The sequence below is a fragment of the Manacus candei genome, unplaced genomic scaffold (genome assembly GCF_025592945.1).
Source record: "Manacus candei isolate 608988 ecotype Guabito, Panama unplaced genomic scaffold, ASM2559294v1 h1tg000005l, whole genome shotgun sequence".
Lineage (NCBI taxonomy): Eukaryota > Metazoa > Chordata > Aves > Passeriformes > Pipridae > Manacus > Manacus candei.
The window spans coordinates 14,313,155-14,326,417 of NW_026138053.1; the positions used below are offsets into that span (position 1 = coordinate 14,313,155).

A 13,263-nucleotide genomic window follows, 5' to 3' on the forward strand; every position below is an offset into this window, starting at 1 on the left:
GAATAATTCTTGTTTTGTTTCAATTTATAAAACTGAGCACACACACAAGTTAATATGATACAGAATGTATAAGCCAAATAAAGACAGAACTTACAGATAGTGGTTAATCATCAGCAGCACACAACTCATAGCTGGTAGGGAAGTTTAAAATTAAACTCATGTAATTTTGAACTCTGACACACACTTGCCCAATGTTAAAAAAAACCCACTACATTTTGATTAGGAGAAAAAAATTCAAACTTTTATTGATGCATTACTAGTTCCAGTTCCCCATCTCTCTCATTTATCAAAAGAACTGAAGAGCAAAGAAAATTTCCCACTATTTGCCACCTACAAATAAGATATTTGAGGACTCAAAAGGTATCTTGAAAAACCTTCATCTTTTAACTTCGTGGAATGGACTATATGAAGCTGACACTCTACCTACAGGCATTCAAATTCCACTAGCTGCCTATATGACAGAATTTAAAAGATGTTGATGAAAATTGATTCCCTTACAGTCCAAATCTCAAAATATGTACAACTAAGTTAATGAGTACTACCAGTATGAGGTCAATGCCCCTGCCTGAAATCAAAATGAAATTTATTGTCTTAGACACTGTGTCAAAGTTCCTGCTGAACTACAAGTTGAGCTTTTGCTATCTATTGTGATTTAATGGCCAAGGGGAGGAAAAGGCCTTTTTGATAGAAAGACTAAGTTAAACCAGAAGCCTTGCCTTAGCTGCAGCAATCTCTCTTGGATTCGAAAGCCAGTGCGCTAAGCTCCTGCCAGTCAGAAAGATACCTAACCTCAAGCTAACCCTTGTTTTGTCATTTCTGAATGGCACTCAAGCATCAAAGTTTCCTAGGCAACTGCAAAAGAAGTAATTAATTTTACACAATGCTATAATGAACAGCACCAGCATTTACTGTCTATTCTACTTGGCCAATTGATTGTGTAGGTCACAAGTATCAAAAAAACAAGCCACAGTTGAGAAGGAGACAGGCACAATTCAGTTTTTGATTAACGGATTTCTTCATCACTTGTTTTCAAATCTTATTTTAAACATTCACAAATAATACATTTTCTATTTCAAACAGCAAAAATGCCATCACACTTGTGCGAACGTCAAACAAAGCGTATTGAGGCACAAAGAAGCCAGAAGGAATTCAAGTAACAGTCAGAAAGTAATTTGGAAGATGCAATTTTTTTCTAAATCACAGAGATCTTTTACACTCTATTAAAAATAAACCAATTTTCCCATCCCCATAAATTAAACAGCTGACTTGCATATATATACATACCAAGCAATGAAATACCAGCTTAATTTTTTTGGGTAGTTTTTCATAAAAGATGACAATTTTCTATAAAAACTAGTCCTTGAATGCTTGAAATCTATGCACCTACCAGATAAGTATTATTTAAGAGAAATTTGTTTTTTAAAAAACCAAAAATATATGTTTCTCTATACTACCTAATGGCAGCTAAAATATAATGATAATTTTTACAGTGAACTGGTCATAAAAAGAAAAATATTTTAAACTGTTACTCTATAGATAGCTTCAAATAAAAATAAATTTCATAATTTAAATGAACTGGTCAATAGGTTAAGAAAGAAAAATAGTGTTAGAACACTACAGACACTCTTGCTGACATCACACAGAATAATTACAACTTTTGGTATTTTGTTATAAATGCTGTAAAAGTGTTTCTATGAAAAATGCAATGTTCCCCCATCCCAAAGAAATTTAAACAGCCATTAAAAAAAAAAAAGGTTTTAAGATGCATTTCTTTTAGCTTGCATGATATAGCCTTTGGACTTGATAATTCCTCTGCTTTTTACAATGACTGAATACCGCAGAAGCCATAAAGGAATCCACTCGCTTGCTTTCACGTTCTGGATGCTGTCCTGAAGAACTTCTTGGAAACTTGCTTCACAAAGTAATTCTGAAGTTAAAAAGGGACATTTGTGCTTAAAATAATGTCATGTAAACAGCTGCAAAAAGCAACACTTACTAAGAGAAGCCTTTTCCTACAGTCAAAGATCCTAAGTAGTGCCACTAACTCTACAGATCCACTCTTCCAGAATGCATGTAGGGTAAAAGCAGCTAAATATTACAGAGTAAATCTTCAGGACACTTTTTTTGCAACTTTGAGTGTTTCCTACAAAACCAATTAACTGAAATTTTAACCATACCAAATGGAGTTGATGAGTAGAGCCATTAGCAGGAGAAAATGAAAATTAAATTTGAGAAGCGAGCTAGACAAACTAGAGGTGAATTAAGCATAAGGCTGAAATCAGCGAAGTACTGAGCATTCAGAGTTACCTCTGCAGTCACTGGAAGCTCAGCATTTATAGCATCTCCCATAACTGGGCTCATAATAACCACAAGCCCAGAAAGCATTAAAAGGAATGGGTTTAAATGCCGGAAAGCAGGAAAGGAAGGCAAGTACAAATCCTCCTTGTTTCCTCTGAAAAATTAGTCAAGAGAACAATCTCACTGATGAGGGGTGCTCCCAAAAGACAGAATCAATACTCTCAGCTGGTCATTACAGAAAAGCTAAGCTTAGCAAACAATGCATAAAGGAATCATTACTTGTGCTGTTTTCTATCAAATCCTCTTCTCCTTCATTTCATGACTTACGATAGAGAGTACTTATTAAATTGCAAGTTGCATTTTGAACTTCACGGGACATGGAAATTGTCAGATTGAATGGAAATTCATCCTGCACACTGCCAGAGCAGTGATAAATCATGCTCAGGCACTGATGAAGTTCATTAGTTGTAACAGTGGTACTATGAAGCCTATACTTCATAAGTAGCGCTTCATATAGTCTTTGGGGCCAAATGGAAAGGAAGGAGAAGGAAGGAAAAGTATCATCATGAACAGTTGGTCAGAACGAAGAATGTAGGGAAGGAATTAACTAAATATTGTTTAAGACTTCTCATTACTCCAGCAAGATATTTAAGGTGTCCTTATAGTGAAGAAGATTAGATGATGTTTGAAAGAAACTAATATAATAACCCAGAATATTCTAGAGAGCTGGCAACCCAGTTCTACAGCCCAAAGGAAAGCCTCCAATTTCTTCAATCATTAAGCAAATGAATCACTACATAAAACAAGTGAAGAATTTACAGCAACATTTTTTGTAATAATGTTAAGAAGTCAAGACTTTGAAAGAATCCTACTTAAAGCATAGTAATTTTACAGACCTAGTATTACCAAACTACTCAGAAATCAACTGACCATTAACATTTCTATGTAATCTATTTCACAGACAAATCCTGGGCAAGTAGACTTTCATTTGTCATTTACTGCCTTCAGCAACAGAGCTGTCCTTTCATTCTATGTTTTGTGGAAATACGCAATTCCATTAACATACGTATTACAAACATCTCGTAGGTTGTTCCTCTATTTACTCTATTTTCTCTGATTAAAACTATTTCAAGAAACTATCTGAAGCCGAAAGATTGCTTTCTCCCCCCTCTTCCTTGAAGCAACAGCAAGAACTTAATAGAAATATTTTATAAAGGAGAAAATTTTAGAATGTTTGGCTCAGGATTCAAATGTAACAAACTTTGAAAAGATTATTCCCAATTTTGTATTGAATAAATGCACTTCGAAGGCTTCTATTAACTTAGCTGGCAAAGTCTTACCTTTTGGGTCATTGTGAGTTAATAGCTGTATGTCACGTTGTTTTGCAAATGCTGTGAGATCAGGTGGCATCACACAGCAGGAAGCTAGGTTCACCTGATTGCTACTTGGTTTCACCTGAAAGTAACAAAACACTTTTATAAGAAAAAAATACTAATGGACTTACTTTAGTTGTTTCCCCAATACCCTCTATTACAACAGAAATTTTGCTTTCAACAATTTGCCTTTGACCATTGTTTTGAAGGCTGAGCAAAGCTAATTAATTCTACACGACTAATTAATGTAGGCAGCTCTGCAATTCCCTGCAGCACAGAGCCCAGAACAAGAGTAGGATCTAACTTCAGGTGCTGCCTTAGCAAGAGGAGTGCTAAGTCACTCCACTCTGACTTCCTATCTGCTTTTTTTTCCCCTCTCATGTAAAGCTTACATGAGCATGGGCACACACTAGTACCGTCCTCCATCACTCAGCTGTTAAGAGGCAATTTGAGTGCTGCCCTCAGCTCTGAGGGCCCCGACACAAGAAGGACGTGGACCTGGTGTAGCGAGTCTACAAAAGGGTCACAAAGATGATCAGAGAGCTGGAGCACCTCTCCTATGCAGACAGGCTGAGAGTTGGGGTTGTTCAGCCTGGAGAAGAGAAGAACCCCTTCCAGTACCTAAAGGGGCTACAAGAGCTGGAGAGGGACTTTTTACAAGAGCATGTGGTGATAGGGCAAGGGGAAATGGCTTTTAACTGTCAAGGCAGGTTTAGATTAGATATTAGGAAGAAATTCTTTACTGTGAGGGTGGTGAGGCACTGGAACAAGTTACCCAGAAAAGTCGTGGCTGCCCCATCCCTGGAAGTGTTCAAGGCCATGTTGATTTGGGCTTTGAGCAACCTGCTCCAGTAGAATGTGTCCCTGACCATGACAGGGGGGTTGGAACTAGATGATCTTTCAGCCCATTCTATGAATTAGTCTCATTGGACAACAGAATATTGTGCTACTTCCCTCAGTCTGTCTTCCTCTTTACATTTAAGCTTTCCATTCAAAAAGCATTTTTCCTAGGGGAAATCCCTCTATTCATAATACAGCTTTAAGTGAAAACAGCTATGTTTTCAGAGTCACTGGAATAAATCTGAAGGTGTAGGTGTACTGTTTATACTTTCTAAATATAAAAGCATTCAAAACTCAAACCTTCAGTACCTCAAAGAACCTGCTACTGAACAGACTTGTGGTTTCCAGCTCTTGGTGGTCAGTACATAAGAACACTGAACAAGCAACAGTCACACTTTGAGCCTCCCCCACCTTGAATAACATTGTGACCATCCATAAAATGCTGACAATAACAGAGCTAATTAATAATTTGTATATAAACCCATTTATAACAAATGTTTCTAAGTGTGTCAGCCACAAGCAGTTATTCTGTCCTAAGAAATGCTGTGAGTTGGAAGTTTGTTCTCACCTGTGCCCACAGATACAGCTGCTCTAACAGTGTTTTATCCAGGTCGGAGGTACCTATGGCAACAATCTTTTTGTTTTGAACTAGATTTTCAAGTTCTTGCCAATAAGGTTGCAAATATGCCAAGGAGAGGTTAGTTCCATCTTCAATGGGAGGTGGGGCAATAATGACAGAGTCTAACTGAGCAACTCCGAGGGCAGAACACGCTGCAGAAAAAGAACAAAGACACCGAAAAATCTTTTGTGAGACACAAACATAAACACCATGACTTCTAATTCAGCAAAAACCACACCTCCTGCTTCACTCCACTAGCCTCTCATTCACCATTTGAAACTGCAAGTGTATCAGCAGTCAAGAGAAGTAAACAATCTTTAGCAAACAATCAAACAATCAAACATGCCACTTTAAAAGACCAAGTTTCAACTGTAAGTCTTGGGAAAGAAAGAAAAAAAGCAAAAACCAAAACCAACAGAAAATGAACAAAAGCATGAAGCTTTTTCTCCTTTTCAACATTAAAACTGTATTTTCCTCTAAAGACAGTGGTGACATACAATTCTTTATTCTTTCACTCTCAATTTCTTCTAAAATTTGTAACTTTCACTCTGAACTATAACTCAAGGACAGGGCATGGGCTAGCAAAACTACTTAATACACGTGAGGAGTTAGACTAAAAGCACACCAAATATGGAGATTTAATGTAGGAGAGAAGTGGAAGTATTGGAGTATCACTGAGCTGGAGCAAAAATGCACATCATGAGGCCTCTTCAGCACAGCAAAAGGAACAGAACCAAGTAGCTAAATAAATTATTTTTTCTTAGAGAAGGATTCTATTAATGTATGTTTAACAAATGGTACTGCAACTTGCAATAAAGAGGCTATTAACTGGGGCATCAATAGAAAAGAATTATATCCGACCCTTCCTTTTTTGGTCACCCCTTATGCCCAACAATCTTATGAAGTGGTGAAGTTCTGTGCTGCTCACAATTACTGCTACGTTAGGCCAACAAACTTTATGTATCAGTACAGATATGGTATTTTCAATAAAACTTAACTATTTCATCAGCTACTTACAGCATTGATTTCCTAAATAATCTCTGAAATACCACACAGTCAGTAGCAAAGTTTATCATGTTAAAAATAACTGGCAACTAACAAGAACTACTGTATCACTGTTATTAAAACATCACATGCTATTCACTTTTTAACAAGTTTTGTGGGATAGAATAAAAACTTGCTCCTGCTTGAAGGAAGGAATCACATTTGAGTTTGTGGACCCAAGGTCACAGTGATCCACATTTAGTAAGTTTACTGACTGAACTAATGTGCAAAAAGATTTGATTACCTAAGTGTCAATTAATAGGAAAACAGGATATATTTGTGACAGTGACTAAATACACCTCTTAGAAATAAAATTGGAACCTATCCCATCGAAGTTCTTGAGTAAAAAAGAAATTGTACCATAATTATGAGTTTCACACTTACCCAGGTCAACTGCATCTCTGATCGATGGAGAATTTGATCCAACGATGAAAAGCTTTGCTATTTTCAAAGAAACTAGAATCAATAACTAAACAAGCCAAGTATTATTAATATATAGCCATTTACTTTTGCTATATACACTATTAATGAGTTCTTGGGTAAAAGGTTTTTAGAATATACACCAATTACTTAAAAAATTGGAAAAAAACCAACTTTCTGAAAGGTGACTGCCCAATAAAGACATTGTTCTCTTAACTTTCCACATTGCTGTGCAGTCTCAGAACAAGAAATCATCCAGTTAGGTGATCTAATGAGCTGTAAAGCATCAAGACACTAAGCAATAACCGTAACAACCTGTATAAAAACCCCAAATGTAATAGTACGAACAGACTTCTTCACAACTTACTGAGACTCAAAATGTACTAGTGTTAGTTTGGACTGCCTCCTTCAAGTTCATCATATTCAACCTGGAAAAATTATGCAAATAAATGTGCTTCCAATGCTATTTCTTAATTCCAGTATTAGCTGTAATATTTTGCTTCAAAAAAGTCAAAGACTCACAAAATACATTTAAAATATCTTGAGGTGATGTAAGTTAAAATAGAAAAATGTCGAGGTGCTTTAAAACCTGCAATATTAATTCAAGTCTTTCTTAGACAACGTTTAGATTACCCAAAGTATCTCGGTGTGCACTGGTGTCATCTGACTTTGCAATTACAAAACACAGCAAAAAAATATACATATATGAATATCCTATTAATGACTGCATATGAAACCTTTTTATGCCACTGGATTTTTTACTGTATTCTTACCTGATACTTTCAACTCATCCCTTTCTTCAGGATTTATTTTTTCTATAGCTTGAGCTACAGTACATTCCAGAACCTCCAGTGTTTCCTGTAGTAAGTACATGAGACTTAGGAGCAACTCATCAAGAGAAGACAGTAAGCCCCTGAAGAATGTATTTAAAATTATAAAAAAAAAAAAAAGGCACCTTACAGCAGTTAGACAGAAAAATAGTAGAAAAATGCAATGACAAAAAGTAACCCAAGGTTTCTTGATTTTTGAGGGGAAGTCAGAAAAATGAAGATATATAAAAGGCCCTATATGCCTCTAATATAAAAAAGTATAAATTACTGGTAAGAATTATTGGAACAAGATTTAGTAGTTCTAGGTCTGATTTTATGATGCAAAAAGACTGCTGTGCTAATTCAAACTACACTTTTTTTAAAAAAAGCCTCATGATCAGCTGAAAAAAACCCATGAGAATTAGGAGATTTGAGTGTTGGATGGGAACATCTTTGCATAAAAGTATTTTGTAATTTCACTGAAGCCTGTGAAAATGATGTAAAATACAGATTTAAAATAGTAATTTTGAAACTAAAAACTAGGAAAGTTTCAGACTTTTCACCGTCTGACCTCATTTAAGACTAGGCTGACACTTCATGTCAGCTGGCACAAGGTGACTTTTTAAAGTCTTTATCTACATGAGACTTTGTATTATATGCATGCACATACAACCAAAAAACTTTTGCCCCAATCAAAAACTCTTTGGTAATTTTTGCTGCCCTACCAAAAGATTCTCAAGTGAGCCTTTGAGTTATTCAATAACTCAAAGCATTTTAAACAGCATTTTAAACAAAAGTTAGCTTTTTTTTTTAAATTATTGGATATCAGTATAATTCAAGACAGAATTTGGAATTATGCAGTTAACATATTTTGATAGTAAAACCTAGCTTACACTAAATAATTTACTTTGATGGATCACTACATCTTACAGAGACAAGTGTTTATGTTCTTTTCTTGAACAATCATTAGTTCCTCCACATATCATTCAGCAATAACTGCCTCATACTCTCCAGTCTGGAATGCAGCAATGTGCAGCTGATGCCATCATTACACAAGAACTGGTAACAAAACCCAAAGAAACTATCAAGAAAGTTTTTTTAGGTTTGTTTTTGTTGTTGTTTTTGGGTGCCTTTTCTTTTCCTGAAACATGCTAATATTTCACAGAGCAAATAATGTATTTAGCGGGAACCTAATATTGTTTTGCTGAATTTCAGAAACAAAAGTGAAAGAGAAGCAGGCAAATACACCCAGATCTTAATGTCAGATGTCCATGTCTGTGGCTTTAAGACTTATGCAGAAGTCTTTAGCTCTCAAGGGAAAATTGCCACTTCTGCATCTTCAGAAGTATTTCCGAAACAACAGATGCTACACTTCAGAGATCCCCTCCAAATGGGATGGTTCTCAGCTGTCTATGAACTCCATAGTTTAGAGAATTCTCCACTGAGTTTCAATAAGCATGCTAGCAAACTTCCATGGTACACAGATTTGTTTTTTCTAATTGTCCCAACAATTAATTTAAAATCTTACAGACCAGGACTTTTGTTTCGTAAGAATTGTCTTATCTGCCACCAACAGGATTCTTTCTTTACTTTGATATTTCTTAACCTCTCCAAATTTACTAAAGATGAAGAAAAAAAAAAAGGAGTTAAGATATATTCCTTTAAGGTATCTGGAGCTGCATATACTTTTACAGAAATTTAATAGATTGATTTATATTTCAGAAGTGTAACCACGTACCCATTTCTCTGATTTCACATGTAACGTGGATAACATGCATAACATCTCTCCTACCTGATTTATGTCTTGTCCAATCTTTGAGCTCCATTCAGTCAGTGTTTTCTGGATGCAGTCCCGCACCTGCAAAACATGTTTTCATATTGAAGTGTGAGTATGGTTAGAGCTGCACAGAAATACAAGGGTTCATGGACGGAAATACAAGGGTAGGACAGACTGAGGAGGTGAACTAATAACACCACTCCACAGAAGATTCTTCCTTCATATCTTCTGAAATTTGTCCAAACTAGCTTACTTACATATTTTCCTCTTCTCTTTCAGAGTTTTAGCAGTCATACAAGTACTTTATTTCTCAGACCAATGCCATCCTAAAGGAAAGAATAATGCTAAGCCAGCAACAACTAGGGTGTTGGGTGGTTTGGGTTTTTTTTAATGCAGAGATTCTTAAGTTACAAAGTAGTCAGATAAGAGCATATGTGCTGTAATTGTAGAAATGAGGCTTTACAATCAATCAGTAAATACTCATTATATTAATTACCTCTCTTTTCAAGATGCATACAACCCTTCTCATTTACTGCCTACCTACTCCAAACCACTAGTGCTTTTAAGTCCTTCATTACTGTAGGGGGAACCTTCAGATCCTACCCCACATTTGCATTTTTCCTGTGACAACAGATGCAAAATAAACTCGACTAAGATTCTGATCGTGGATTTTGTTGAACACAGCAAGATATAACTATTGAGTCTAAATCAGCTGATAAAGTGCATTCTGTACCAGCGTGATAGCTGTACCAATGATGCAACTTCCCTCTGATCCGTCCTGGGAGTTAAGTACAGGTACTGCCCGACTGCCCTCTGCCACAGGTAGGAGCACTTCCACGAGCTGCTGCTTTACTTCACTTTCAACGGTATATTTTATAACTGTGTGCAAACCTACTCTTTGTACCATTAAATAGCAATTTCCTATGACACCTACATTAATTCAGAGAGCTCATAACACCATGTGCAAACTAGCAGTCAACACCTCCCTGATATCACAAAGACACAATAGAGCAATAATACTTTGTGAGCACATTCTACACATTCTTTCCCAGTCATTTATAATAGCATTTAAAAAAAACCCTGAGTCAAAAGGCCAGAACTGACCCAGTAAATAGTTAAGCATAATAACTCTTTAATAAAATAATTCTTCATCCTATTTTGATGCAATTTATAATGCTATCTTTTCCTTTCTGAGGGCGAGACAGTGCTAAACATATATACTCTATATGTTGCTGCTTTGCAACTACCACAGTTCATATTTCTACTGCAGTTATGCACAAGCCTCTGACTCCAAAACACACCACTCCCCTGCCCTCGGGCCATGTGGAAACCGAAGTGTATTTGACTGTTTTGACCAGCTTTTCCAAACACAGCTGCATTCCTAAACTCCTAACACTGTGTTCATAGTTTGCAAAATTTTAGCTTACATTCTGCCCCTGAGTACTATACATATACTAACTACACCAAATAGAAGAGTTAAAAGCTAATTTATTTTCGATGATTAACACCAATATTTGCTTTTGGAAATCCAGCAACTCTGGAAAGCAGACAGATTTCTCTGTAAATAAACGAATTTAAATACTTTAACTGATGAGTTATGCATGCTGGCCACTCTTTATTTAAGAGCCCTCCAGAAACTACTCGTACAAAGGTGCCCATAAGGATACAGCTATGTCTTTGCTACAGAAACTAGCCCTATTTCACACAGGTCACAGATTCTTTAATAAGTAACCAGGCCAAATAAAAAAGTTATTATCACATGACAACTAACAAGAGCATGATGAATTCTTCCTTCTTGTTACATCATCCTCCCAGACACCTTTCTTACCATTTGTGAATAATTAATGTGCACTCATCCAGCTTCCAGGTGATCAACAGCGTCACTACATGGCAATAACCAGCCAAACCCATAGTTTTTCTAATTATTAAGTGACTATTCTGAGATTACTGTGTCATGATGAGACAGCAAATACAGTGGTTCTGAAGTTCATGGCCGTAGGCTCTCCAGGTATTTTATGAGAACTGTTCTAAGTGTTGATACATACTGCTAAAGGTAATAGTTTTAAAGTGGTGATTAAAAAGTTCTTTTCAACTTTTTAACAAAGAATGACAGGTATACTCTTTAAAGAGGACAGCGATGACTACTTTTCCCAAGACCTGTCACTACCAAGAAATTAAATTAACTTCAGGTTAGAAAAGAGAATTTTCATCACCTGTAATGCAAGCTCATAGCTATTCATATTTTTACGTTGCTGAAGAAGTATCAGGGATCTCCTTTGCCATTACAGGCAGCACTTAAACTCGCAGGGGCTTTAACTCTTCCTTCCCGAGACCCGAGGCCCGGGCCGGCTCCTTCCCCGGGCAAAGTGCTTCCGGGGGCACGGGGGGCCGACTTCCCCACAGGGCAGAAGGCACCAAGCACACAAAAACGAACAAACCCCAGCTTTGCCTTTCCCATCTCCCGCCGGCGGCGGGCGCGGACCGAGGGAGGCCAAAGCCTTTCCCCGCGGTGACGGGCACCGGGCCAGCCCGTGCCCTGCCAGGACAACAATCCCGCTCGGACAGCGCGGGGAGCGGCACCCGGCGCTCCCTCAGCCGCCGCCGGCCCAGCCCCCCGGCCCCAGGGCGAGCCCCCGCTGCGGCGTCCCGGGGGAAGCCTCGCCCCGGCGCTCACCTCCTCGCCGGGGGTGGCGGGGCACTTCTTGCGCAGGCAGCCCCAGTTGAGTAGGTTGCCGGTCTGCAGGGTGAGCCTGCCGGCGCGCTCCAGCAGCGCGCGGGCGCCCTCCGTACCCATGGGGTCCTGGCGCTGAGGCGGCGGCGGCCGCCGGGCTCTCCGTGACACCTGCGGCCCCGGGCAGCGCCGGCCGTGACTCAGCGCCGGTACCGGGGCGGGGGCGGCGCGGGGACGATGGGCGGCGGGGCGGGCCCGGAGCGGGAGCGGCACCGGCACCGCCTCGCGCTCCCTCACGGCGCGGGGGCCGCACCGCGCAGCGCCCCCTGCGGGCGGACGGGGCGCAGCGCGCGGGGCGGGGCGGGGCGGGGCCGCCCGGGGGCGGGGCCGGGCCGGGCCGGTGGGGCGGAGCCGCTGTCCCGGTTTCGCCGCGCTCCGGGCGGTCCCGGGGGTTGCCGGGACCGCAACCGGGTCGAGCCTGTGTGTCCGTCCCGGCTCGGTGGTTTGGTCCTGGTCCGTGGTTCGGTCCGGGGTCCGGCCCCGGCGGGGCAGTGGCCGCGACACCCCGACCGGCGTCGCGCCCAGAGGAGTACCCGGGACACACGTGGCCCGGCGGTAGCTGCCAAGGGTTCGGTAACACCCCCCGGGCCGTGGGCTGCTGGGCAGGCTCAGTAAATTAATGAAACCATCTGAACTATGGTCTTGGCGCGTTCAAGTAACAGATAGTCGTTGATAGACACCAAGCTAAAAGGCCCAGACAAGGCACCCAAGCGCTTATCCCGTCTGGCTGTGTTTGCATTTGGGGGAAACAATGTCAGAGCAGGACTCCAGTTTTACACCAGTTGGTTCTGGAAGGATTGTGGTTTGGGGATTTTGTACTTTTCTTTAAGAGCAGGGATCTTCTCGAATGCCACATGCTGACTATTAAAGTCCTTCTGTACTGGAGAACCGGGGGGGTGGTTGGCTTTTTTTTTCCCCCATAACTCAAGTTAAAGGGAACAGTGAGCTACATATTGTAATCTTCTTGTCAGCTTGGGAATTTGAATTGTGTTTCTAACAGATTTTCCTTCCTCAGGCTGCATGTTCTGCTAATAAAGAGAACCAATTTGCATAACTTCTGTCTGTCTGAAGCACTGCTTGATCACTCTGGTACAGAATGTTAGTTTAAATGTTCCTTATATTTATGTTCTGATTAATTTTTTCATGTTGGGAAACGTTTTCCTCATTGTATATGATTACAGAGCATATGGAAACGAAATATACTGAAAGAAATGCCAGCTTATTTGGAAAAGCAGTATTTTTTTTCTTTTTCTGTAACATAAAAATCCAGAAGGTCTAACCAGGCCCAAAGGTTAATCCCTCAGACTCAGGGTTGGCTTGGGAAGGAGTGTACATCTCCATATTTGCTCATA

At 39.7% G+C, this 13,263-nt stretch overlaps 1 protein-coding gene across 2 annotated transcripts; it reads right to left on the reverse strand.

The window, feature by feature from the left end:
• Positions 1-213: 213 nt before the first annotated feature.
• GCLM (glutamate-cysteine ligase modifier subunit) lies at positions 214-12,133 on the reverse strand. 2 transcript variants are annotated; one of them, XM_051799265.1, is made up of 7 exons: positions 11,855-12,133; positions 9,196-9,261; positions 7,368-7,452; positions 6,559-6,615; positions 5,080-5,282; positions 3,639-3,753; positions 214-1,927 (listed from the first exon to the last, which is right to left on the reverse strand). In XM_051799265.1, exons 1-7 carry the CDS (start codon positions 11,972-11,974, stop codon positions 1,758-1,760), a joined length of 816 nt encoding a protein of 271 aa, XP_051655225.1. In that variant the 5' UTR covers positions 11,975-12,133; the 3' UTR covers positions 214-1,757. The 2 variants fall into 2 exon arrangements, with proteins under 2 accessions (XP_051655225.1, XP_051655235.1); XM_051799275.1 differs by lacking the exon at positions 11,855-12,133 and adding an exon at positions 11,394-11,563.
• Positions 12,134-13,263: the final 1,130 nt, after the last annotated feature.

Excerpts from the sequence above, each read along its gene's own strand:
- GCLM (XM_051799265.1), bottom strand. The coding sequence starts at position 11,974 with ATGGGTACGGAGGGCGCCCGCGCGCTGCTGGAGCGCGCCGGCAGGCTC. Across the intron at positions 5,283-6,558 it reads CAGAGATGCAGTTGACCTGG|CGTGTTCTGCCCTCGGAGTT; the intron begins GTAAGTGTGAAA and ends CTTTTTCTGCAG. Across the intron at positions 1,928-3,638 it reads AACTCACAATGACCCAAAAG|AATTACTTTGTGAAGCAAGT; the intron begins GTAAGACTTTGC and ends TTTTAACTTCAG.